Here is a 19,954-nt window from a genome sequence, read left to right as displayed (position 1 = left end):
CAATCCGTTTGTTTTACAGTGATGGGTAAGTGGAACCTATTGGCTTCCCTCTGCATCAAATTGTTCAATCCCCCCCATATCTTCTGGAGGAGAGTCTGAAGGCAAGTGCAAGAGGAGGGGATGGTGTCAGGATCACAATCATCCCAAGGATCAGGAACGGATGCCGGTTCAAGTAATTTACCTTCTTCTACCTCATCTTCCGAAGAGGAAGTATTCTGATCTCCAGGGTCAGCTGGAACTGAGCCCGTTGCATTCGCTGGTGTACTAGGTACTGGAGGATCTGGTACGCCCGTTGGCACTTCCACATGAGGAACCAGGTCTTCTGGTGGACTCTGTTGAGGAGGGAATCTTTGTCTGTAATCCGCTAACATGGCTTGCAGATCCTGTATCAATGATGGCGGCAGATGAGCCATTTCTCTGTGGCGCGGTTCCTGTCGAGATTAAATTGCTAGTTATGACGTAGAGCCATATATTGTTCCTGATAATGTGCCTCATGGTAATCTTCCTCATCATCATCCTAGCATTTTACATGGAGCTCAGAAGAACTGTGAGCTACCCCATATAGGCCGCCATCATCATCATCATCTTCCTCAATATAATCTTCCGAAAGGTGCGATGGAAGCAAAGGTGATACTTTACTATAGTCTTGAAAAGACGGGTGAAGAAATGTCTTTGTAGCGGTAGAGACTTGAGTTATCCGTCGACGGGGGCGTCGATGGTGCAGAAATTATAATTGATGGAATTTCCTTAGTCGACGATGTTGACAACTGTAATGCCATCGCGGGTGTTGTCGACAGTGTCGTCGTCGACAATGTTACTCTCGTCGACGGTGGTGATGTCGCCAACGGCGGTGATGTGGCAGACGGCTTCTCTGCCGTCGACGACGGGTCGTGGACGGATTTCCACTACAAAGGTCTCGTCACCATAGAAATCTTAGTAGATCGAGTAGGGGACTGGATCGCCGTCGTCGTGACGGTTGCCGTGGATGAGGCTACACATATAGTCGACGACGAGAGAAATATTCGTCGACGCTGGCTTATTTTACCTGTTCTCACAGAATCAGAAGAGGAAGATCTCGGACGCTCTTTTTCTTCTTGACAGGCGTAGAGGGTACAGACAGCGTTGGTTCAGAGGAATGTTTGGAAATCCTCTCCTTGCTTACAGGCTTTTCTTGGGAAGATTTCAAATGTTTTCTTCCCTCCCCTGAGGATATTTCCTGGGATCTAGTCCTCTTGTGAGATGTTGAAGCCAGCGTTTCATCATCTGAAGAACGAGATTGTTGTTTTGTGGATTGAAGCCACAAAAGTAATCTCCCCTTTCTGTCCTTGAGGGTTTTGTTAGAAAAGGTGTGACCGATCCTACAGTCCTTCACCTCATGCCTGGGATAAAGGTAATAAATACATTCTTTATGTGGGTCATCCACATAGACCCTCTTCTTCCCACAGGTCTTACAAGGGCAGAAGAGGCCTTTTTTGTCTCACATGATGTCAAAGTTAGCTGAATAGAAGGAAAAAACTGAGTAGCATTCAGGGAGACTCCCTTCCACACAACATGTGGTGAAAATCTGAAAAGAACTTGGATCAGCTGTTAGCACCCTCTACAACACTCCCAGCAATTTGGCTAGAGCCAACGTTTGGTCCTTTTTGAAAAAGGACAGATAGGCTACTAATGGATGACCTTGAGCCCTTTTTAGCCTATTTATTATTTATGGCACTGCTTTTGTATTTTACAGTGGGACTTCCATCTCGACGACGGGGAATGATTCAGGCATGTGAATCTATGAAAGATACCCCAATACTGAATAACAGTTCAGTGAAAACTGGCAGACCAGACAGCTTTCAGAGGGAATCGCAAGCAACCAAAAGTGATTTGAGGTTGACTGTTACGATCCAGAGGGGACTAGGCCATGCAGTTCTGCTTCTAATTGAGCAGGATCAAAGTTGGTTTGCCTATTACTGGTTTCTGCCTGCAGTGGCATAGTGAACAAAAACATAGTAAGCAAAAATAAAAAAGCTGTCATGTGATCCCAAGTAATTATTAGTGGCCGAGATTAGTTCAATCATTCACAATATTAACTTTTTGTTTTCCTCAGTACAAGACTAAAACTGAGCTAGTAAAGGAGCTGCTTTAGGGGGCAAAAAGCAGGATGTTTCAACGGACAGATTACAAACAAAACCCTGCTAGCAATCAGACCAGGAAACCAGTGCATTATGCAGCCAGAAACTGTCTTCATCAAGCAAGCTGTAAAACAATTTAATTAAACCATGTCCGAAAGGGCAAGAAAACCTGCTGGTAAGGTGAGTAAACAGATTACAAGAGGAAAGAAAGGAGAGAACCAAACTAGGACAATGGAGGAAATATTGCGAAGCCCAAAAACAGGAGGAAAAACAGGTGTTTAACGTTGGAAACAGGTGGGAGGACATTTTTCGGGAGAGAAGTGTTATCTAGAAAAATGTTGAGAAACCACTGAGAATGGACCCAAGTAATGCCATGAAATAAAATACTGACATGACAACAATACTTAGTGGGAACAGGTAGGATAAGGCCACAACATACAAGACTAAATCATAAAACAAAATAAATAGGGGGGCGCATGATCAATAATACGGCTTGCACCACAATAACCTGTGACAAGGCCATCTCACCTAATTATGATCTCATGCAATGGAGCAGCGGTGTGGAGGACTCAACATGCATACAGTGTGTTGCTGCATATCCAAAGTGAATCATTCTAAACCTTGAACACAAGCAACAGGATCAATACCCACCCCTAAAACCCCCACCCTTCTAATCAATCAAAAAGATTCAGTGCAGCATCAGAATATCATGTGGTCCAGTCTTCCACGTTTGGTCATCCTCTACAGTGTTTCATGGGCACAAATCAGACATGGTGACATAATTAGATGTCCTTGGTCTACTAAGAAATGGTTTAAATAGCATAGTCCAATATATGTTCTTATGAGTGACAGAAAAAAACAACTTGGCATTATTATAGCAAATATGCTCACTATAACACACACACACACAGAAAAGTCTGTAGACAGTTAACTATTTAAGTATCACCCCTCCCGCCCCCCTTTCAGGGAGTCAAAGGTAACAATGGAACAAATGGCGATTAAACACAACACTTACAGAAAGATGAAAACTAACTTTTACAACAAAACTATATTCTTATGCTGATTCTGTGGGATATTGACTGAGGTGCCCTTGTGGTAGAGTTTACAGTGGAGAAACCACACAAGTGTAAACATATGGATATGAGTGACTTGTTCAAACAGTACCACACCAATTTACCAGTACAACAGACTGCTGTATCATACACACTTCAAGCAATAGCTTTTATTTCCAATTATCTGAGAAAGGGTGACAGTAAGCTCATGCTTTGCCAGAGGGATGTACAGTGAACTACATTTTCTGTCAGTCCAGTATCACAATGGATGGGTGAATATATAGATTATTCTGGGGCCTGTAAACTTAAAAATATTGTGTGTCAGAAAAGGCAACTACGCCATGTTTGTTACTTTTATGTGAACGGTGTGTTAGCATGTCTCAGTATTTGTTTGAAATAATAATCTTTGGTACATTTTACTAAATTGAACATACTTGTTAAAGTTATTTAATTAAACTTCAGTATATGAATATGAACTCAAATGATCAGAAGGGAAGGGCCAATGTGGTTTTGTACAAATGTTTGACAGATGTATTGCGATCATGCAAAGTATGTTTTGCACTTGAATATGGGTTACACAGCCAGTATACATGTGGTTAAATTGTACATAAGGGGGTCTGTGAATGAAGGGTCTGCAACAGGACATATCAATAATAAGACTTAATAAAACATTTTGCAGCAATCAGATTGTGGTCTACAAATGTAGTGTTGTTGCCTTGGTGGTGGCCCAGCCCACAATTAACTGGAGCCAGTCATTAGTAAGTATACCTTATTTTTGATTGAGCATAGGGTCATTGATATTGAAAGCTCATTATTAATAATGAGTGCAAATTCCAGGGCGATGGAAGAGTACTAGAATCCAAAACAAGGCCCCACGTGTCCTCTTAGATGCTAGTAATATGGCCTGTAGAGAAAAATGCGCATTGCTAACATTTACCCTGATCTGCATATCACAAGTTCAAATAATAGCACAGCTAACTCATCGCTTTACCTACTATAGTCTGTAAATTGAGTATCATCAAATTCAAATTAGGTAAACATAACAAATGTTCTTTACAGTGCTTAGAAATGGTGGGCTACATAAAATGTTTGGTATCTTGGACATATTTTCCCTCTTTTTTAAGTTCCCCTACTTCATGACCTCAAAGTTAGCATAATTTCATCCACATTATGTTATTTTATGCAACTACATCAGAGATGCTAAAGTATTCAAGAAATTGGATTTAAAAGGAGTTTACAAGCTATTCAGGGCATGGGTAGGTGATGAGTGGAAATAACTACATTAATAAGTTTAGATTGTACACGTGAGGTCAAAACTTTTGGACACCGAAATGCTCCTGCACCATTTCAGTATTTTATAGGTGAGGTGTTGAGATTTCTGGATGCGTTCTACACTGTGCGCTTTGATATTTCTATGTACTTTGATACCTTGGAACCTTACATATCATGTTATGGAGATTTTGTAGCATTTATGAGAGCATCTCCTTTTTGCTAAAATTGTTAAGTGCCTTTTTCAAGCCACTATAAATGAAGTTTCTAGGGTCTACCACTACACCTGAGGGCATAAAGATGAATGAAAAGAAAGTAGCAGCAATAGTGTCATGGCCTTCACCTACTTCAGTTAAGACAATTCAGAGTTCTTTTTTAGGCTTTGTTAACTTTTATAGGACCTTTATTCATGAGTTTTATGAAATTGTTGCATTTTATTTAACAACTTACTTACCTTTGTTAAACAAATTCTGGTAGAAACTCACGGCTGATTCCTCACACTTTAGAATATTTCATAGGTGCCAAGTGGGATCTGGTAATCTTGAGCAGTACATTAGGTGGCGTTGATGGGTTCCGAATTGACATAGTTGACGTTGAAAGTGACATCGTGTTGCCTATATTAGCGCCATCCTGACAGTTTTTGTGACTATTTCCTTGCCAAAAATGTGGAGTTTTGTCAAAAATATTACACTGACGACAGAAATCTCCCTCCATCAGACATCTACTTTCTTTCAAAATATTAATTCACCACAAACCATATGTGTTGATTTTATATCTTTAGAGTGGGATATCACTTTAATTGAGATCACTGATGCAGTATCTCTTACAAAGAAGGGCAAACCATAAAATGCTTAGCTCATTTTGCAAAGATCCTTCTCCCATTTTTTCATTAACCAAGATGCTTCTCAAGGTACTTTCAGGATTGTTGATTTTGTTTAATTCCAAAAGAGAACAGAGATCCTAAATATTGTAAAACATACTGACCCATATCCTTAGTTAACACATTTTAAGATTCTTGCGAAAATACTAGCTATGTGTATTGATCCCTTTCTACCAGACTTTCTGATGATGCCGGTGTTTTTCATAACCTCTTTGGCAATGCCCCTACACCAGATTATCAGTGTATATGTTTTGGATGCTGAGAAAGCTTTCGACAGGACTGGATGGGATTTCACATTTACAGCATTAAAATGGATTGGTTTCTCCCAAATCTTTGTAGCTTAATTTCTTTATTTTTCCCTGGCTCTAAAGCTGCCATTTTTGTTAATAGCATCATATCTGATCATTTCCCTTTATTTAGAGGAGTACATCACGGTTGCCCCTTATCCCCGCTCCTATTTATCATTGCACTGTAACCCTTCCTGACTAAAATTCAACAAGATCCCAACTTTGACTTTTGAGAAGCTTATTAAATGATCTGTTTATGCAGATGATATCCTTTTCTATTGCTCTAGCCCTTCTCAATCCATTCCATCCTTCACGGAAAATGTTTCAATATTTTCTCACCTGTCAGGTTATAAGCCTAACACTGATAAATCAGACAAGCTCCATCTAAATGTCCACTGTACCAAACAATTCAACTCTGCTGACTTCTCATGGCAACCTTTTAAAATAAAGTATTTAAGATTATGGTTCACAAACAACATTAAAGATATAATATCTATTAAATTATATGTTGATAGTATTACTAAGTCTTTAAATTATACAATTACCAGATAAAACTTATTTCTTTCTAGGTGGGGCAGATTGCCTCTATTAAGCTTATGTTAACTCCCATCATATTATACATCATTTCAATGATCCCAACTCGTATCCCAAATTCTTATTTTAAAAACAGACTCTACTGTCCAATTTCTTATGGCAGGGTCAGAGATCTTAGAGAGGCTTACCAATTTTAAAGAAGGATAAATCCGAAAGGGGTCTTAACTTTCATAATTTTAAACACTATCATCATGCTTTTGCCTTAAAACAATCAGCTCATTGGCTTAATTCCACTCACTCACTCCATACTCCATTATGGCTTTTGCTGGGAATAATCCATCATAGCACTCTTTGATTTTCAAGAGCTACTGTAATTTACAACTTGTATTTCCCAATTACTTACCCCAGCTATTGCCCACTCACACCAATTTCTATCATACCTACATTCTTTTACCCATACATCTCTCGTCAATCTCCTTCAACAAACTATCTTGCCTAACTGCAACATCCAAATTAATAATCATTCCACCTACTGGAAAACTTGGGAGGAACAGAGGTATTTACTGATTATCTCAACTTTTTTACTGATGGCCAAATGTTACCCTCTTTGGAGATTAAAAATAAATTTCCCTTACCCTCGTCATCCAAGAAACAAAATGAACTCCTTCATAAATCTTTAACGCATCTCATAAAATATTCCTCAAACTGTTCCTTCCTTCACCGACTCAGTTTTGCTGCTCAAACTATTAACCACAAATACCAAAGCCTCTACAATCTATAAAACAGTCATCTCTTTTAATGATAGATCTAAATCAAAAACTGAGTTTACATGGGAATCAAACTCACTGGAAGGCTGGACCATTAGGTTATGGGACAAAATTCGGACTAAAATGCATAAATCCACCAGAGCTGCCAATACTTTACAATCCCTTTCTTTCCATTTACCACAGTTTACTGCTCACTCCTGTCAATCTACACTGATTTTCTTCGGATTCAAGCCCATCTTGTTGGTCCTGCAGTTCTCCAGACGTTGATTTAAAACATATGCTCTTCAAATGCCCTACTATCCATACATTCTGGAAACTAGTATGGAATTCGATTAAAACAATTTTTTAAATCAACATTCCGTTTTCATTTTCAAATATTTTCCTTGGCAATTTTGCTCCGACTTGGTCTAAACTTACTCAGGGTCATAAATTGGTAGACTTCTTAGCCGTGGCCTTTCATTTAATCACTTCCAAATTCGAAAAGTACGCTAGATGTTACTTTTGAATCGTGGTGGTACGCTATTTGTTTTAATCATAGGCTTGATACTATGTTACACCCATTCCCTTAGCTATAAAAAAGATTTACTATGGCTTCAAATTACTATGTTTTAAATAAATCTAGCTTATTTGCCAGTTCGAATATTTTGAATTCTGACTAGGTCCAGAAAGCTCTTTAAATTAGCATGCATAATATCTTTGTGTCTTTAATTGTATGCTTGTTATTTTACACTTATGACTTGTCTACAGGTTTTATTATTCATTCTTATATAAATAACCTGTTAACATTGTCTGCATTACTTTTTCCTTCCTTCCCCTCCATTCCCTCCCTATATTATCTGTTTATTGTTCGACTTCAATTACAATGTCATACAGCAGATTTGTATTTCTTGGTGTATTTTTATATTAGCATACCTGTAAAATGATATACCCACTACATTGCTGTTTCCCTTACCCTACTGTTATTTGCTCTAAGTATTTTAAATAAACTCAAGCTTAAAAACAATAAACAGTATAAGATTGTTAACAATTATAAACTCAATACTTGCGCAAGCTCGTAATAGAAATTTTGGTTTTAACTCATAAGCTTTACGTCAACATTGCTTTTTTTCTTTTCTTTTACTGTATTTGTATAGGAGTGACCCTATCTCTTACCACACATACTATAAGGTAAACGGTAGGCCTGGGCGGTAAATTCCGCTCCGTTCGTGGAATTTGGGTAATTTCGCGTTCCGCGGAGAACGCGAAATTGCAAAAAATCTGCGTTCCGCAACTTCGCGAAATTTTTTGCTTGTTCGCGTTCTCAATATGCGTGTTCGCGAGATATTTCATCCCGAGCACGCAAGCAGCGATCGCGAACAGGAAAAAAGTATCGCGAACAAGCAATTCCGCGTGTTCGCGGAATTTCTGCATGTTCGCGGAGATTTTTAACCGTTTCGCGGAGATTTGCGTAACGCGATTCCGCAAACTCCGCCCACCCCTAGTAAACGGATCAAACTTCTGTAGGAATTAAACAAATGAAATGGTGGGTACACTGGACAGAAATATAGTGTTAAATAAGCGCACAAACCTTTCTAAACTAAGAATACTTACGCTCCATTTCTTGCCCAAGATATGAACACCAGCGATTTCGCATATCTTCAACAGCAACAATGTCCTTCTCTTCCATTTCATCGACCAGCAGCAATGGCAAGCAGGGAACAATAAATTCATTCATAATGGCTAGGCCACTGTTAACAGCACTGTCCTCCCCAGTCTCGAACTGGCCAGCAGCACTATCATTTACTTTCTTCATGGCATAGAAAAAACAGGAAAAAAAAGGGGATTAGCTCTCCTTGGCATGCATTAAAGTTGCCAATCAAGCAGTCACAAACTCTCCTTACTGAAATTTGAGTAAGATCGATGTGCCCACATCTATTATTAAAAACCAATAAACCAAACGCTAGGTTTCATTAGAATATTGCTTTCTGAGCATCATATTCAAACTATATGAACCCCTATTGTAATGAGAGAAATGAATCTACAGAAAAAGTTTTTAAAAAATGTGTTCGGTTATTCAAGTGAAAGCAATTGATTTTTAAGTGTTGTAAAAGATGTCCATATATTAATTACTTTAGGCAAGGTCTAGAACATATTACTTCATAACTTAGGAGCACATAACTTGCATGTTTCAGCTCGTACGCAATAAGGTTTGTTATTTATTTCAATGCAGCTATGGTCCAAAAGTATTCGAATCAGAATCCAGCAATTAAATATGGGAATATCCCGCATAAATTAAATATTCAAATAAGGGGGCCAATAACAAAATGGCAAGAGAAACCTATTGACAGAAAAAAACTTCACGAAAACCAATGAGGCATTTAAACATACCAGAAATGTCTAATATATAACAAATATCAAAGTTAAGATGAGGTCAATAATAACTCACACATAGTAGTACACACATTACATGCCTTGTAGGATTCTGCAGATTAATAGTGTACTGCAAAACAAAACACCTAAGCCAAAATAACTTGTACCTTGCACCGTCTACGGCATGTACAATAGACAAAGTTCCAGTCAGACAAGATATATTTTTTGTTTAAAGCTTTTGCTATCAGGCCTTTGTCACTGTCTGCACTCTTCATAAGTTGAGAATGTCTCTATACTAGGAAATAAAATCTACCTTCTTCCACACAATAATAAAGATATGTGAGTTTTATGAAAATTATCACGGACGTTCCACAAAAAATCCTATTCAATAGCGTTTGTCTATTTTTATCTTTAATAGCTTCACTAGTAGTAGTTGTTTACCAGCTCTCATTATTCACACTTCCCTATCCCTGGGTCTCTGAGGTTAACTCCTGTAAAATGAGAGCTTCCTGACTTATTTCCTTCAGATGCTTCATCAGGACCTCCAGCAGCAGGATAGGAAAGCAACTCTTCTAAAGGAACACCTTTCAGTGGAACTTTATGTCAAAGAAAAAAATCATTCATAAGGTGGCTAATTCATATGGGTAATGCACTGTCAAGTTTACATTAGCTGCCTTCAGAGTGTCATCATTACATCACCATTCTAGAACTCAGAGCAACCTGCCTCATCCCCACTAACACAAAGCTAAATCTGCAAAGTGGAAGGGAGTACATGATTTATCAATGCTCTTGGAAGGAAAAAATTATGGAGCTACTCCAATGCAGGATTAATCACTATGGGGGACCTCTTTCAAGACAGAGTATTGATATCACTAACATGTTTATAGAGGGATATAGAATCCAAGCTTTTCAATTTCTGACACATCTAGCAATAAAGGAAAATATTAGGGTTAGATGAGGAACCTCACTTTGGAACCTCAAACGGTTCTTCAATTGTTGTTCACAGCAGGGAACAGAAGCAAGCTAGGAACTCAGTTCTACGATCACTCCTTGATATATTCAAACAGAGCTTAATAGATCTAGCCTTAGTTCTGGCCTAAAGATGTATAGCAATGCACTAAAATTCCGAAAACATTTCCCATGACTGAAAGAACTGAGGAAAGATGTGAATAAATGACCGAAAATTCAGAATGCTGCTTTTCACAGAAAACATAAAACAAGGATATGCAAAGGAACAATAGGCTATCACTGGGATGAGAAACTGATGAATTTTGAGACACCCCTAAAGCAGATGACTAAGCCCAACAAATAAACAAGTAGAACACAGTAGAGGCAATTGGAGAAGAGCAAGCAGAGTTTAGCTATATACTTGTTCGGCTCTATGATAAATCTATGACCGGTGAAATAGCCAAAGCATCCAACCATTGTCTAACCACAAGCAAGACATGCAAACAGAATCTGAACACAATAACAGCTGTTAATATGTAGAAACTAGAGATGCCAATGTGTTTGATATGTAAAATGTTAATGTAATTGATGTACCTCAACTGAAAAACCAATAAGCAGATTAAACATAACACGAAAACTAGGCTTAGAGATGCTATGCAAGATGAACATACGAACGGATACCAAGATCAAGAATTGGTTCACCTAATAATTATTTGTAAGGCCCAACTTACCATACAGGTGCATATGGGTGCTGAATCACAATCAGCATCAATACAAACATAACATTTTCAATAGAATTGTTCTAAGTATTTTCAACCCTGGAACATAACTTACTGACTGGACAGTGAATTCGCTAACTGTGAGCTTGTACAAAACGAATTACTAATTCACTCTAAAAGAAATGGAAGATCATAAGAAAAGTTGCTTTTCTGATTTACTGTATTATTATTATCATATTTGGATTGGATTTACATAGCGCTTACTACCACTGAAGAGGAGTTAAACCACTTTATGAATCCGAGAAAGACCAAACAAATTTGCAAAATATGAACTGGGTCTGCATGATCTACGATGCAGATAACTAAAAAAAGGGATATACTATAGAAGTAATGGGGATATGGGGCAAAGGTAAAAAGGAATTGGGGTGGGGGCTGCTTTTGCTTTAGGGAACTCTTCAGTGAGAAAAGCCCAATTAAAAATTATGCAGTGACGGACAATGTGGTGTTCGAAGGCCAACTGTTTAAAATAAATAACAGGGGTTCTAGATTCAATTCAAATTTTAAATATGAAATGGAAGCAGAAATTCAATTTTAGACTGCCCTACTATCCTTGACAATTAAGTGGACTACTTTTTAGGCAAATGTGCACATAGAAAATGTGATCACCGAGAGTGAACACAGCCAATGTCTGAAGCTGGCAGACCCATTTCCCTATGCTATAAGTTGTGAAAGACCTAGGCAAAATGTAAATGACAGATGAAAAGATCTCCTGACAAACAGGGCTAACCCAAAACTCATGTGCGTATGAATATGTTTACATTTTTTATGTTATATGACAGCAATCTCTAGGCCACTCTTAAAAGGGGACATTTTAGTCATTCATAAAGACCATTTTAGAGAAACTCCTCTCTCACCAAATAAAATGCTAAGAGGGTTTAACGCTGAGTGACTTCTAATAGAGCAATGTACCCAAACAGAGGATGCTATATTAACTATGCAAAGTTATGTAGAAAATGGAGTTTGTGGCATTTTGGTTGACAAGATTGTGAATGGCAGAAAAGGGGAGTGCACAAATGGCGATGAAAGAGGATTGCAGAAGAAATAATGGTGTGAGTGGGAGGATTATACAAGAAAGTATACAGTAAGATAAGAAAATGTTACTTTACCTTTGTGAACACTTTCTGGTAGAGACTATCTAACCGCAGATTCCCCAACTTTTGAATACTTTCCCCAAGCATCTGGCTGGAGCCGGAATATTTTTTGCAGTACCTTTGCGGGTCCACATGGATGCTGATAAGCTCCGGAAATGATGTGTGGGACCAATGTAGGCGCCACTTCCGCACACTGACGTCATTTGCTTTTGAGGCTTTTCGTGTCACCAGGCGCAGAGTCCCAGCAGCCAATTAGCTTCGACCAGTGCGCAGATTCCTATATATGGGATCTTTTTAAAAGGGCAGAGCCCAATTCACAGAACGTGCAGAATTGGTGGGATGGTGAGGAATCTGTGGATAGATAGTTTCTTCCAGAGAAAGGGCTACGTTAGATCTTCTGTTAGAGACTACTTCGAACTGGACATTACTCACCTTTTGAATAGATATTAAAGCTATACTCATTCGGAGGTGTGTCTGAACTGGCTTAAATCAAAATGTATTGCAGGTCTGAGGGAGCAAAATGCCCCCAACCGCAAACCTGTCTGTCCAGACAGTAGTGCTTCGTGAACGTATGGAGAGACGCCCACAGAGCAGCCTGACAAATGTCCATGAAAGGAACTCTGCATACCAGTGCAGTGGTAGCACCCTGGTCTCTGGTAGAATGAGCTCTTAACCCTTCTGGGGCTGCTTCTTGGACAATGTGTAGCAGATCTTGATGCAGAGCACAATGGTCATTTTATGCATGGCTTTTCCCTCCTTCACTCCCACAAAGAGCCAATTGTCCATTATCTTTTCTCTGGTACGATCAATCTAAATGCTCATATCTCTCTGGGGGTCTAGGAGATGGAGTCGCTAATCCTCTATTAAGGGGCGAGGCAGAGCAGATACTGGTAAGGTGATGGTCTAACTAACGTGCAACGGTATCACAACTTTTTGCACAGGATGATCAAGTTTGCAGAACCAGTTTTCTGGGAAGAAGGTGGTCTACTGCAGGTTGGCACAAAGAACTTGGAGCTCACTCAGCCTCTGCACGGATGGTATGGTAACAAGGAATACTGTTGAGGGTGGGCAGCCACAAAGGACAGCTGTGCACCAGCTAAAAGGGATTGCACATCAATCACGTGAGGACCACTTTAAGATACCACTGTCATGTAGCAAATAGAGAAGGAGGAAACAAATGTTGTGATGTCTTTTTTTTTTAAATAATGATTTAAATAATGAGGGCTGGTCTGGAAAACGTAACAAGGCTGAAAGGTCCCCTTTAACTGTGCCCAAATCAAAGCCCTGCAGGATGAGGGACAGAACAAATAACAAAACGGATAACCTGGCCATGTACCACACCAAACCACAAATGTATCCCAACAAGCCAGTCTACACAGTTTTTGTTGAGGTGCGCCTGGCTGCTGAGATGACATCAACCACCTCTGGAGGAAGGTTGAAGAAGTTTAGTTGTCGCTGCTCAATCACCAAGCAAGACTGACGAGCCTGGTGCAGGACCCTGCCCAGTTAATATAACAGCAGATCCTCCCAGAGTAGCAGCCTGATCGAAGGACAGATGCTCATACCCAGGAGCTCTGGATACCACACTCTCCGTGACAAATTCTGAGCCACTGGGATGACTTGGGCCTGGTTGGTCCTGATCTTCAGATCTCCCGGCAGGAGAGGTATCACCAGCAAGGCATACAGGAGTCCCAAGTCCCACTGTAGGTGGAACGGGTCTCTGAGACACACCACCTCAGGAACTTAAACATGCAGAACTGCCAACATTGATCTTTCTCACTGGGGAATAGATTCATCCAAGGTTCTCCCCATAAGCTGAAAGAGACCTTGTGCCATCTCCAGGTATAACTGCCACTTGTGATCCACTAGGCATTGATGGCTGAGATTGTCCGCCCTGGTGTTCTAAGATCCTGCCAGGTGGTTACCACCAAGCCAATTCCTTGATGGTCCAGCCATTTCCAGAAGTGCACCTCCTCCTGGCACAGGGTCCATGATCTGACCCCGCCCTATTTGTTGCAATACAGAGTGGTGCTTTCTGTGAGCACCTGCACCAGTCTTCCCTTGATGAAGGACAGAAAGGCTTCCAACGCCAAGCGGATAACTTGCAGCTCCAGAAGCTTCATTTGGAGTCAAGCCTCCACCGGAAACCAGAGGCCGCTAATCTTCACCTCTGCCAGATGGCTGCCCCACCCCTGAAGCGAGGAATCGGTCACCAATGTTAGCTATGGAGTGGGGGGGGGGGGGGTAAGGTGAGGGAAGGAAGGGGGAGGGAGAGGGGTCTCCCACTGACCCAATCACAGTGGTGCAATGATCCTGGAGGTATTTTGCAGTCTCCTTTGAGATCTGGCCATGGTGAGAGAAATCCCCTTGATGTTGGACCCAAAGAGACTTCGCATTCCACTGCAAATCCTCCATGTCCCACTGGGCGTGCTTGACCCCCAGGATGCAGGAGGCCATCAGTCCCAACAGCCTCAGAGTCTACATCACTGAAATCCAGGACAAAGGCCGCAGGATTGGGATCAGAGCCGGTCTTGGACTCTCCTTTCTGGAGGAAAGACAAGAAACTGGACAGTGTCCATAATGGCTCTGAAAGATAGTATATGAGAAGGAGTCAGGTGTGGGAGCCCTGACCTCCAAAGATGTTCTACCATCACCACCATCACGTTCATGAACTAAGGGGTGCTGGTGAGACCAGAGGGGAGAACAGCAAACTGAAAATGCTCCTGTCACACCATGAAACTCAGATAGGGCATGTGGGCCCGCAGAACGGGGATATGAAGTATGCGTCCTGCAGGTCCAACACTACCATCCAGTCTCAAGGGCAAACAAGACTGGGGGCAGAGTGAGCCTCTTGAACATGTCCTTCCAAAGGAAGATATTGAGCGAGCCTGGGTCTAAAGTAGGAATAAGGGCTTAGACCTTCATTGGCACCAGGAATCCGGTCATAGTTACTTTGGCTAAAAGGGATTGCATTTTTCTGTTGACAGCTGGTTCTCAGTCAGATGGGATGATAGAAGGTTCAGTGGAGCAGCCAGAAAGGGTAGAGCATACCACTTCTGGACAATTTGCAGGACCCACCTGTCCGATGTTGTGGCCTGCCAGCCCAGTAAAAATCGTTGTATCCTGCCTCCAACTGGGTGGCTATTTTCCACTATGGACACGCTAAAGGGGTTTGGCAGATGGGGCCGCAGGGTGGGGTCATATCTGGCAGAATGACTGGCATGCGGTCTCTGACCGTGGGGTTAGTGGATGTCTCTGCCTCAGCCATGGAACGGCTGGGAACCCTGCTAACGCAGAAGTGGCTGCCTGTATGAGGTACACCTGCCATACGAGAGGAGTTAGCCTAACGGCTAGTGCGGTCGACCTAGAATCTGTGGAACCAGTTTCGAGGCTTGGCAATGATGCTGAAAATCCTGTGATCCTGGGCAAATCACTTAATCTCCCCGTGCCTAACAAAAATGAATATGTCCTCATGTAACGCAACTGGTGCTCTTGTATAGAGCTCTGATATCCGATATCTTCGAGTCACGTTTGCGCTACAGAAAACTCCATTAAAAAAAAAAAGCTGAAAAAGGTTGATGCGGTTGGCGTGGCGGAGCAGACAAGGGAGGAGTAGTTAGTAAGGCATTCGGGTTTGTCCTACTGGTGGAAGCTTGCACCACCAAGCTCTCGGGGGAAGGGAGCTAGGTCAAAAAAACAGGGTCGTTGGTGGCAGGACGATGACACTACACAATCTGGTGATTTCCCAGGGAACAAGAGTAAGGTTTAGCCAAGGTTTCTAATAAAGTGTTAATGGTGGCCTCATTAAAGGGCAACAAGTGCTCAGTACTGATCTGTCCCGATTGATTAAGTTAGTCTTGACCTCCAAGGTCAGTGCTGGAGGTCGAGAACCCTGGCCTCCCATTGAGAAAAAGGCACTTTCATCTGTGGCAGGGCCTGGAGGTGAGATTAGGCCTGTGTCAGGTGAGATGTCGCAACCACTGGCATCCTGGGGATCCTTATACCAGTTTTCTTCATGGTAAGGTTCCAAAAACTTGTCTCCCATGCCATACTCATTATCAGGGTCGGTCCCAAATAAAGAACTTAGCAAGTGAGGCCTATCCTACAGATACGGGATGTTAAGTGGTTCAGGTGGGGAGAGCAAAGGCTGCAGTTCAATGGACACAGCATGGCCTCGGTCAAGTTCAGGGAGAGGCAGACTCAGAGCACAATGGATTGGGTCTCATCCATCGGTGTTGGAGTCTGCATTGGCGTACCGGGGTCCAGCACAGATTGTGGAGAGGGAGTCAACAAAGGTACCGGTATAGGTCTGGTGATGAAGCGGCGGGTGAACTCGCTGGCAGTATCCCAAATGGATGACCTCTCTGCTCCGTGAAGCTTGAACATGTTCTATAGAAGTGGGAAGGAGTCCAAAGAACCTCAGAATAACCTCGAGAACTCTTGGATATACCTCTGTGTTGCAGATGGCCCAGAAACTCTGGTTGTGCCGCACCAAGTTGCGGGACTGCCTCAAACGTTGAGCGACTTTCTGAGCAACAGGGAAAGGCATTGAAACACTCAAGTGCCTACCCAGGAAGGGGCTGAATCCTGCTTGGATTATTTTAATGTTTTTTCTTCAACTTACCTGTGGATTTGGAGCATGACTAAGATCTACCTAGTGCCGGGAAGAGGCCCGAGACACCTCTGGACTTGGACTGGTCCCAACAAGGGGTCTTCCATTGTTTGACTATGTAAAACTTTGGATCCTGAATGGCCTTCGGATTCACTGTTGCTAAATCCCTGCAGGCTTGGGTTGACCACTGGCACCACAGGCAAACCTGATGTTGATCTGTCACAGACATTTACTCGAAACAGTCTTTGCAAGGTTTAAATCCTGTGGTCTTAGGAGGTGATATTTCCCTTGCACATTGGATTTAGAATGTTCGGGTAAACTGATCTTGAAAGAGATGAGTAGCTCTGGATCGGGAAACAGCATTTACAATGCTGTTGGTACATTTACACCGCAAGTCATTACAATGACTTGCTGTTGGGGGCTTTAAGTGTTGGATTTTAAATCAAACACATTCCCTACTGTTGCACAGACTGAAGTTGGAATAGTAAATTGTACTATTTCAAACTCCAGCGCCCCCTACAGCAAGTTGTTCTAATGAAATGCATTGTAATGGTACGCGTGGTAACAACGCGGTTGTGTACTAACCGCGTTGTAAAGGCATGCGTTTTAAACGGATGTGAAGTAATGTCTTATATTCCTCTGGATCAGGGTCTGGTGGTGAGGAAAGAAACTGGCCTCATCCACCATATTAAAAGTAGATGCCACTAGTTTCAGCTCATGCCACAATTTCAATTGCTTTTTTACATTTGTTACTGCACTCATTTGGTGGAAATGAACAGTCAGTATCACTAATTTAGAAGGTTTCCCAAGTTCTGCTCACACCTATATCTGAATTACTGGCCTACGGTGATTACACCATCTGGTAGCTGTGTGTTTAACAGATGCACTTAAGCAAGAAGGAAACCAAAATGTGTTCCACCAAACAGCAGAAGACGCAAACTAACAACAGAATGCATTAACAGAACCCCTTCTTTCAATCAACACAGATAAACTGTGCCATCAAACCTCACCGAGAGAAACACGCGCAGGTGCAACAGCAACTGCTGGAAAAGTTTCCAGACCCGGTCCTGCGCTTGGGGGAATTTAAAAGTTGGGGAATCTATATAGTGGTCTGTGAAAGAATTTGAATTAATCAAAGCGTCAGTTCGGTTCCCGGATGACTTGCCAGGGCAGCCACTGTGTTTCACCAACTGCCAGCCACCAGAAAGCCACCGGAAGACTTTAAATACACGATAAATCAAGGTGACTTGATACAGAGTTGGAGTATGCGCGCGCGCGTTGCAGCAAGAAAGAACACTAGTCCTCGTCGAGCAGCTTCCCGAATAGGGGCGGGGTTACTGGATATTGAATGCATATAGGCATGTGTTCATTTGTTTTTGCAATTGTATTTATGTCGCGTTCACCACTCCTGACGAGTCATATACGTGCTTTACGATGACGTCGTGTCTGGGGTAGTAAGCGCTATATAAATTCAATTACCATTACTAATATGCTACTAGGAACACAACGCTAGTTGTTAAATCCAGTGGGGTTTTTTGGATACTGGAATTAATATCGCCCTCTCCATGAAAAATGCCATGTATTTACTTTTTGTTGTTGTCGTAGATTAAATTAATAATCTGAGCAAAAGCTGTGTTTTTTTCACAAACGGGAGCACTGTGTATAGACGCTGCACTGTCTTCGTGGGCAGGGACCTCAAGAACTCGTGGGTCAAGGACAGCATACGATATAATATGTAATTGTTTTGATATTGGTAATTATGACAATATTTTGAAAGTGTGGTTCGAAGAATAAACTCCCTGTGAAATAATTGCAAGTGTGCATCCATCGCTCTTCACTTTAAAAACGGGTTGCCCCTTGCCATCTTTCTCGGATTTCGGTTTACACGTTTCCAAAAGTGACATGTTCTGCCTGTTACAGGCACACTGCGCAAAAACCCGTGGTAGGGCGACTTTCATCATTCACGTGTCGATTGTTTCTGAGACGTAGATCTTCGGAGAAGGTGCAGCTGAGCTGCCCCTGTTTTACCCAGTTTCCCTCTCTCTCGGCCATCTCCCTTGCATAGAATGATCAAATTCAGCATTGCAAACATGCTGCAATACTGGCATCTAGTGGCTCCCCGGAGTACACACGCTATAGAGTTCATGTAAAAAACCATTTATTCTTGCTGTGGGTGACTAATGTAAAGGCGACGTAAAGAAGCAGCATGCGGGCTTTCGAGGGGGCGGGGGTGGGCTTAGGGCCTCTATGTTGGGAGGGATGTGCATCATTTTAACAGGGCTACAAGCTATACCGGCACGTTCTCGACTGAAGCCTGAGAGTGAAGCATCGTGTTACCTAGCAACACCCTTGGTTTATTCCAACTTGACTTATTTACTTTTCGCAACTGCCTTCGAAACGCGTCATTTGCAGAATGAATAACTTTTTTTTTTTTTTAAAGGGGCCTCGTTTATACTCGACGTTTCTGGTTAACAAGAACTTCTCAATTGATATTAAAGGAAATTCCAGGCACAATAACGTGTGTATTCCAAACTACTAAAAAAAGAGCACTTCACAGTGTTCAGCTCACGCCTGATCATGAAAAAAGCCATGGTGATGGCACATTTTAATTCGTGATTAGTACCTTAAAAACGGGTTTCGACATTAACCACTTGGCTGTAGGCTTGATCATGTGACACTGCGATAAACTCCCCAGCGAGTCTGAGACCGCAATCATTTGCGCGCCATCGCCAGCAGAATGATGCCAAAACCTGGGGTAATCTGGAAGGGTAAGTTACTTACCTGTAATCCTAGTTCTCTTCCAGGGGTATCCTCATCAAAGTCATAAGCACTGAATATTCCCGCCCATGTGCGGGGACCCCGGAAATAATAAAATTATATATATGTAAAAAGCATACATATATACAGCTCTGTATATGTATAAACATATATCATTTTTTCCAAGCAAATGCAGCTCCCATAAAAGGCTAGGCAATGTAAATATACACATCCAATAACACATATATATATATATATATATATATAAAGGTATAACAATACACCTAAATCTCTTTTCTTTTTTTAATGAGGTAAACACTCATGAGAAAGCAAAAAATAAAAAGAACAAACTGGAAAAACACAGATGTACAACACATTGCCAGCCTGCAGGCTGCATTGCAATATAATACCATAGAGACTAAAAAGCCCTGTACAGGTAAAAAACTGGCACCGTGCCTTTAAGGCAGCCCTGACTTCCATATCCCATCATGCCTCAGGGGTGACAGTTAGGT

At 41.6% G+C, this 19,954-nt stretch overlaps 1 protein-coding gene across 3 annotated transcripts in view; it reads right to left on the bottom strand.

Annotated features, from left to right (window-relative positions):
* USP25 (ubiquitin specific peptidase 25) overlaps window positions 1-19,954 on the bottom strand; it is a 439,609-nt gene that overhangs the window by 34,406 nt on the left and 385,249 nt on the right. For all 3 annotated transcript variants that reach the window (XM_085623051.1, XM_085623052.1, XM_085623053.1), the window contains one exon: window positions 8,497-8,692. In XM_085623051.1, the coding sequence (XP_085479177.1) occupies window positions 8,497-8,692 (196 nt within the window). The remainder of the gene's footprint in view (window positions 1-8,496; window positions 8,693-19,954) is intronic.

The sequence above is a fragment of the Triturus cristatus genome, chromosome 8 (genome assembly GCF_964204655.1).
Source record: "Triturus cristatus chromosome 8, aTriCri1.1, whole genome shotgun sequence".
NCBI classification, from domain to species: Eukaryota; Metazoa; Chordata; class Amphibia; order Caudata; family Salamandridae; genus Triturus; species Triturus cristatus.
The sequence above is the reverse complement of the archived record's forward strand: the minus strand, read 5'-3'. Positions and strand labels throughout refer to the sequence as shown.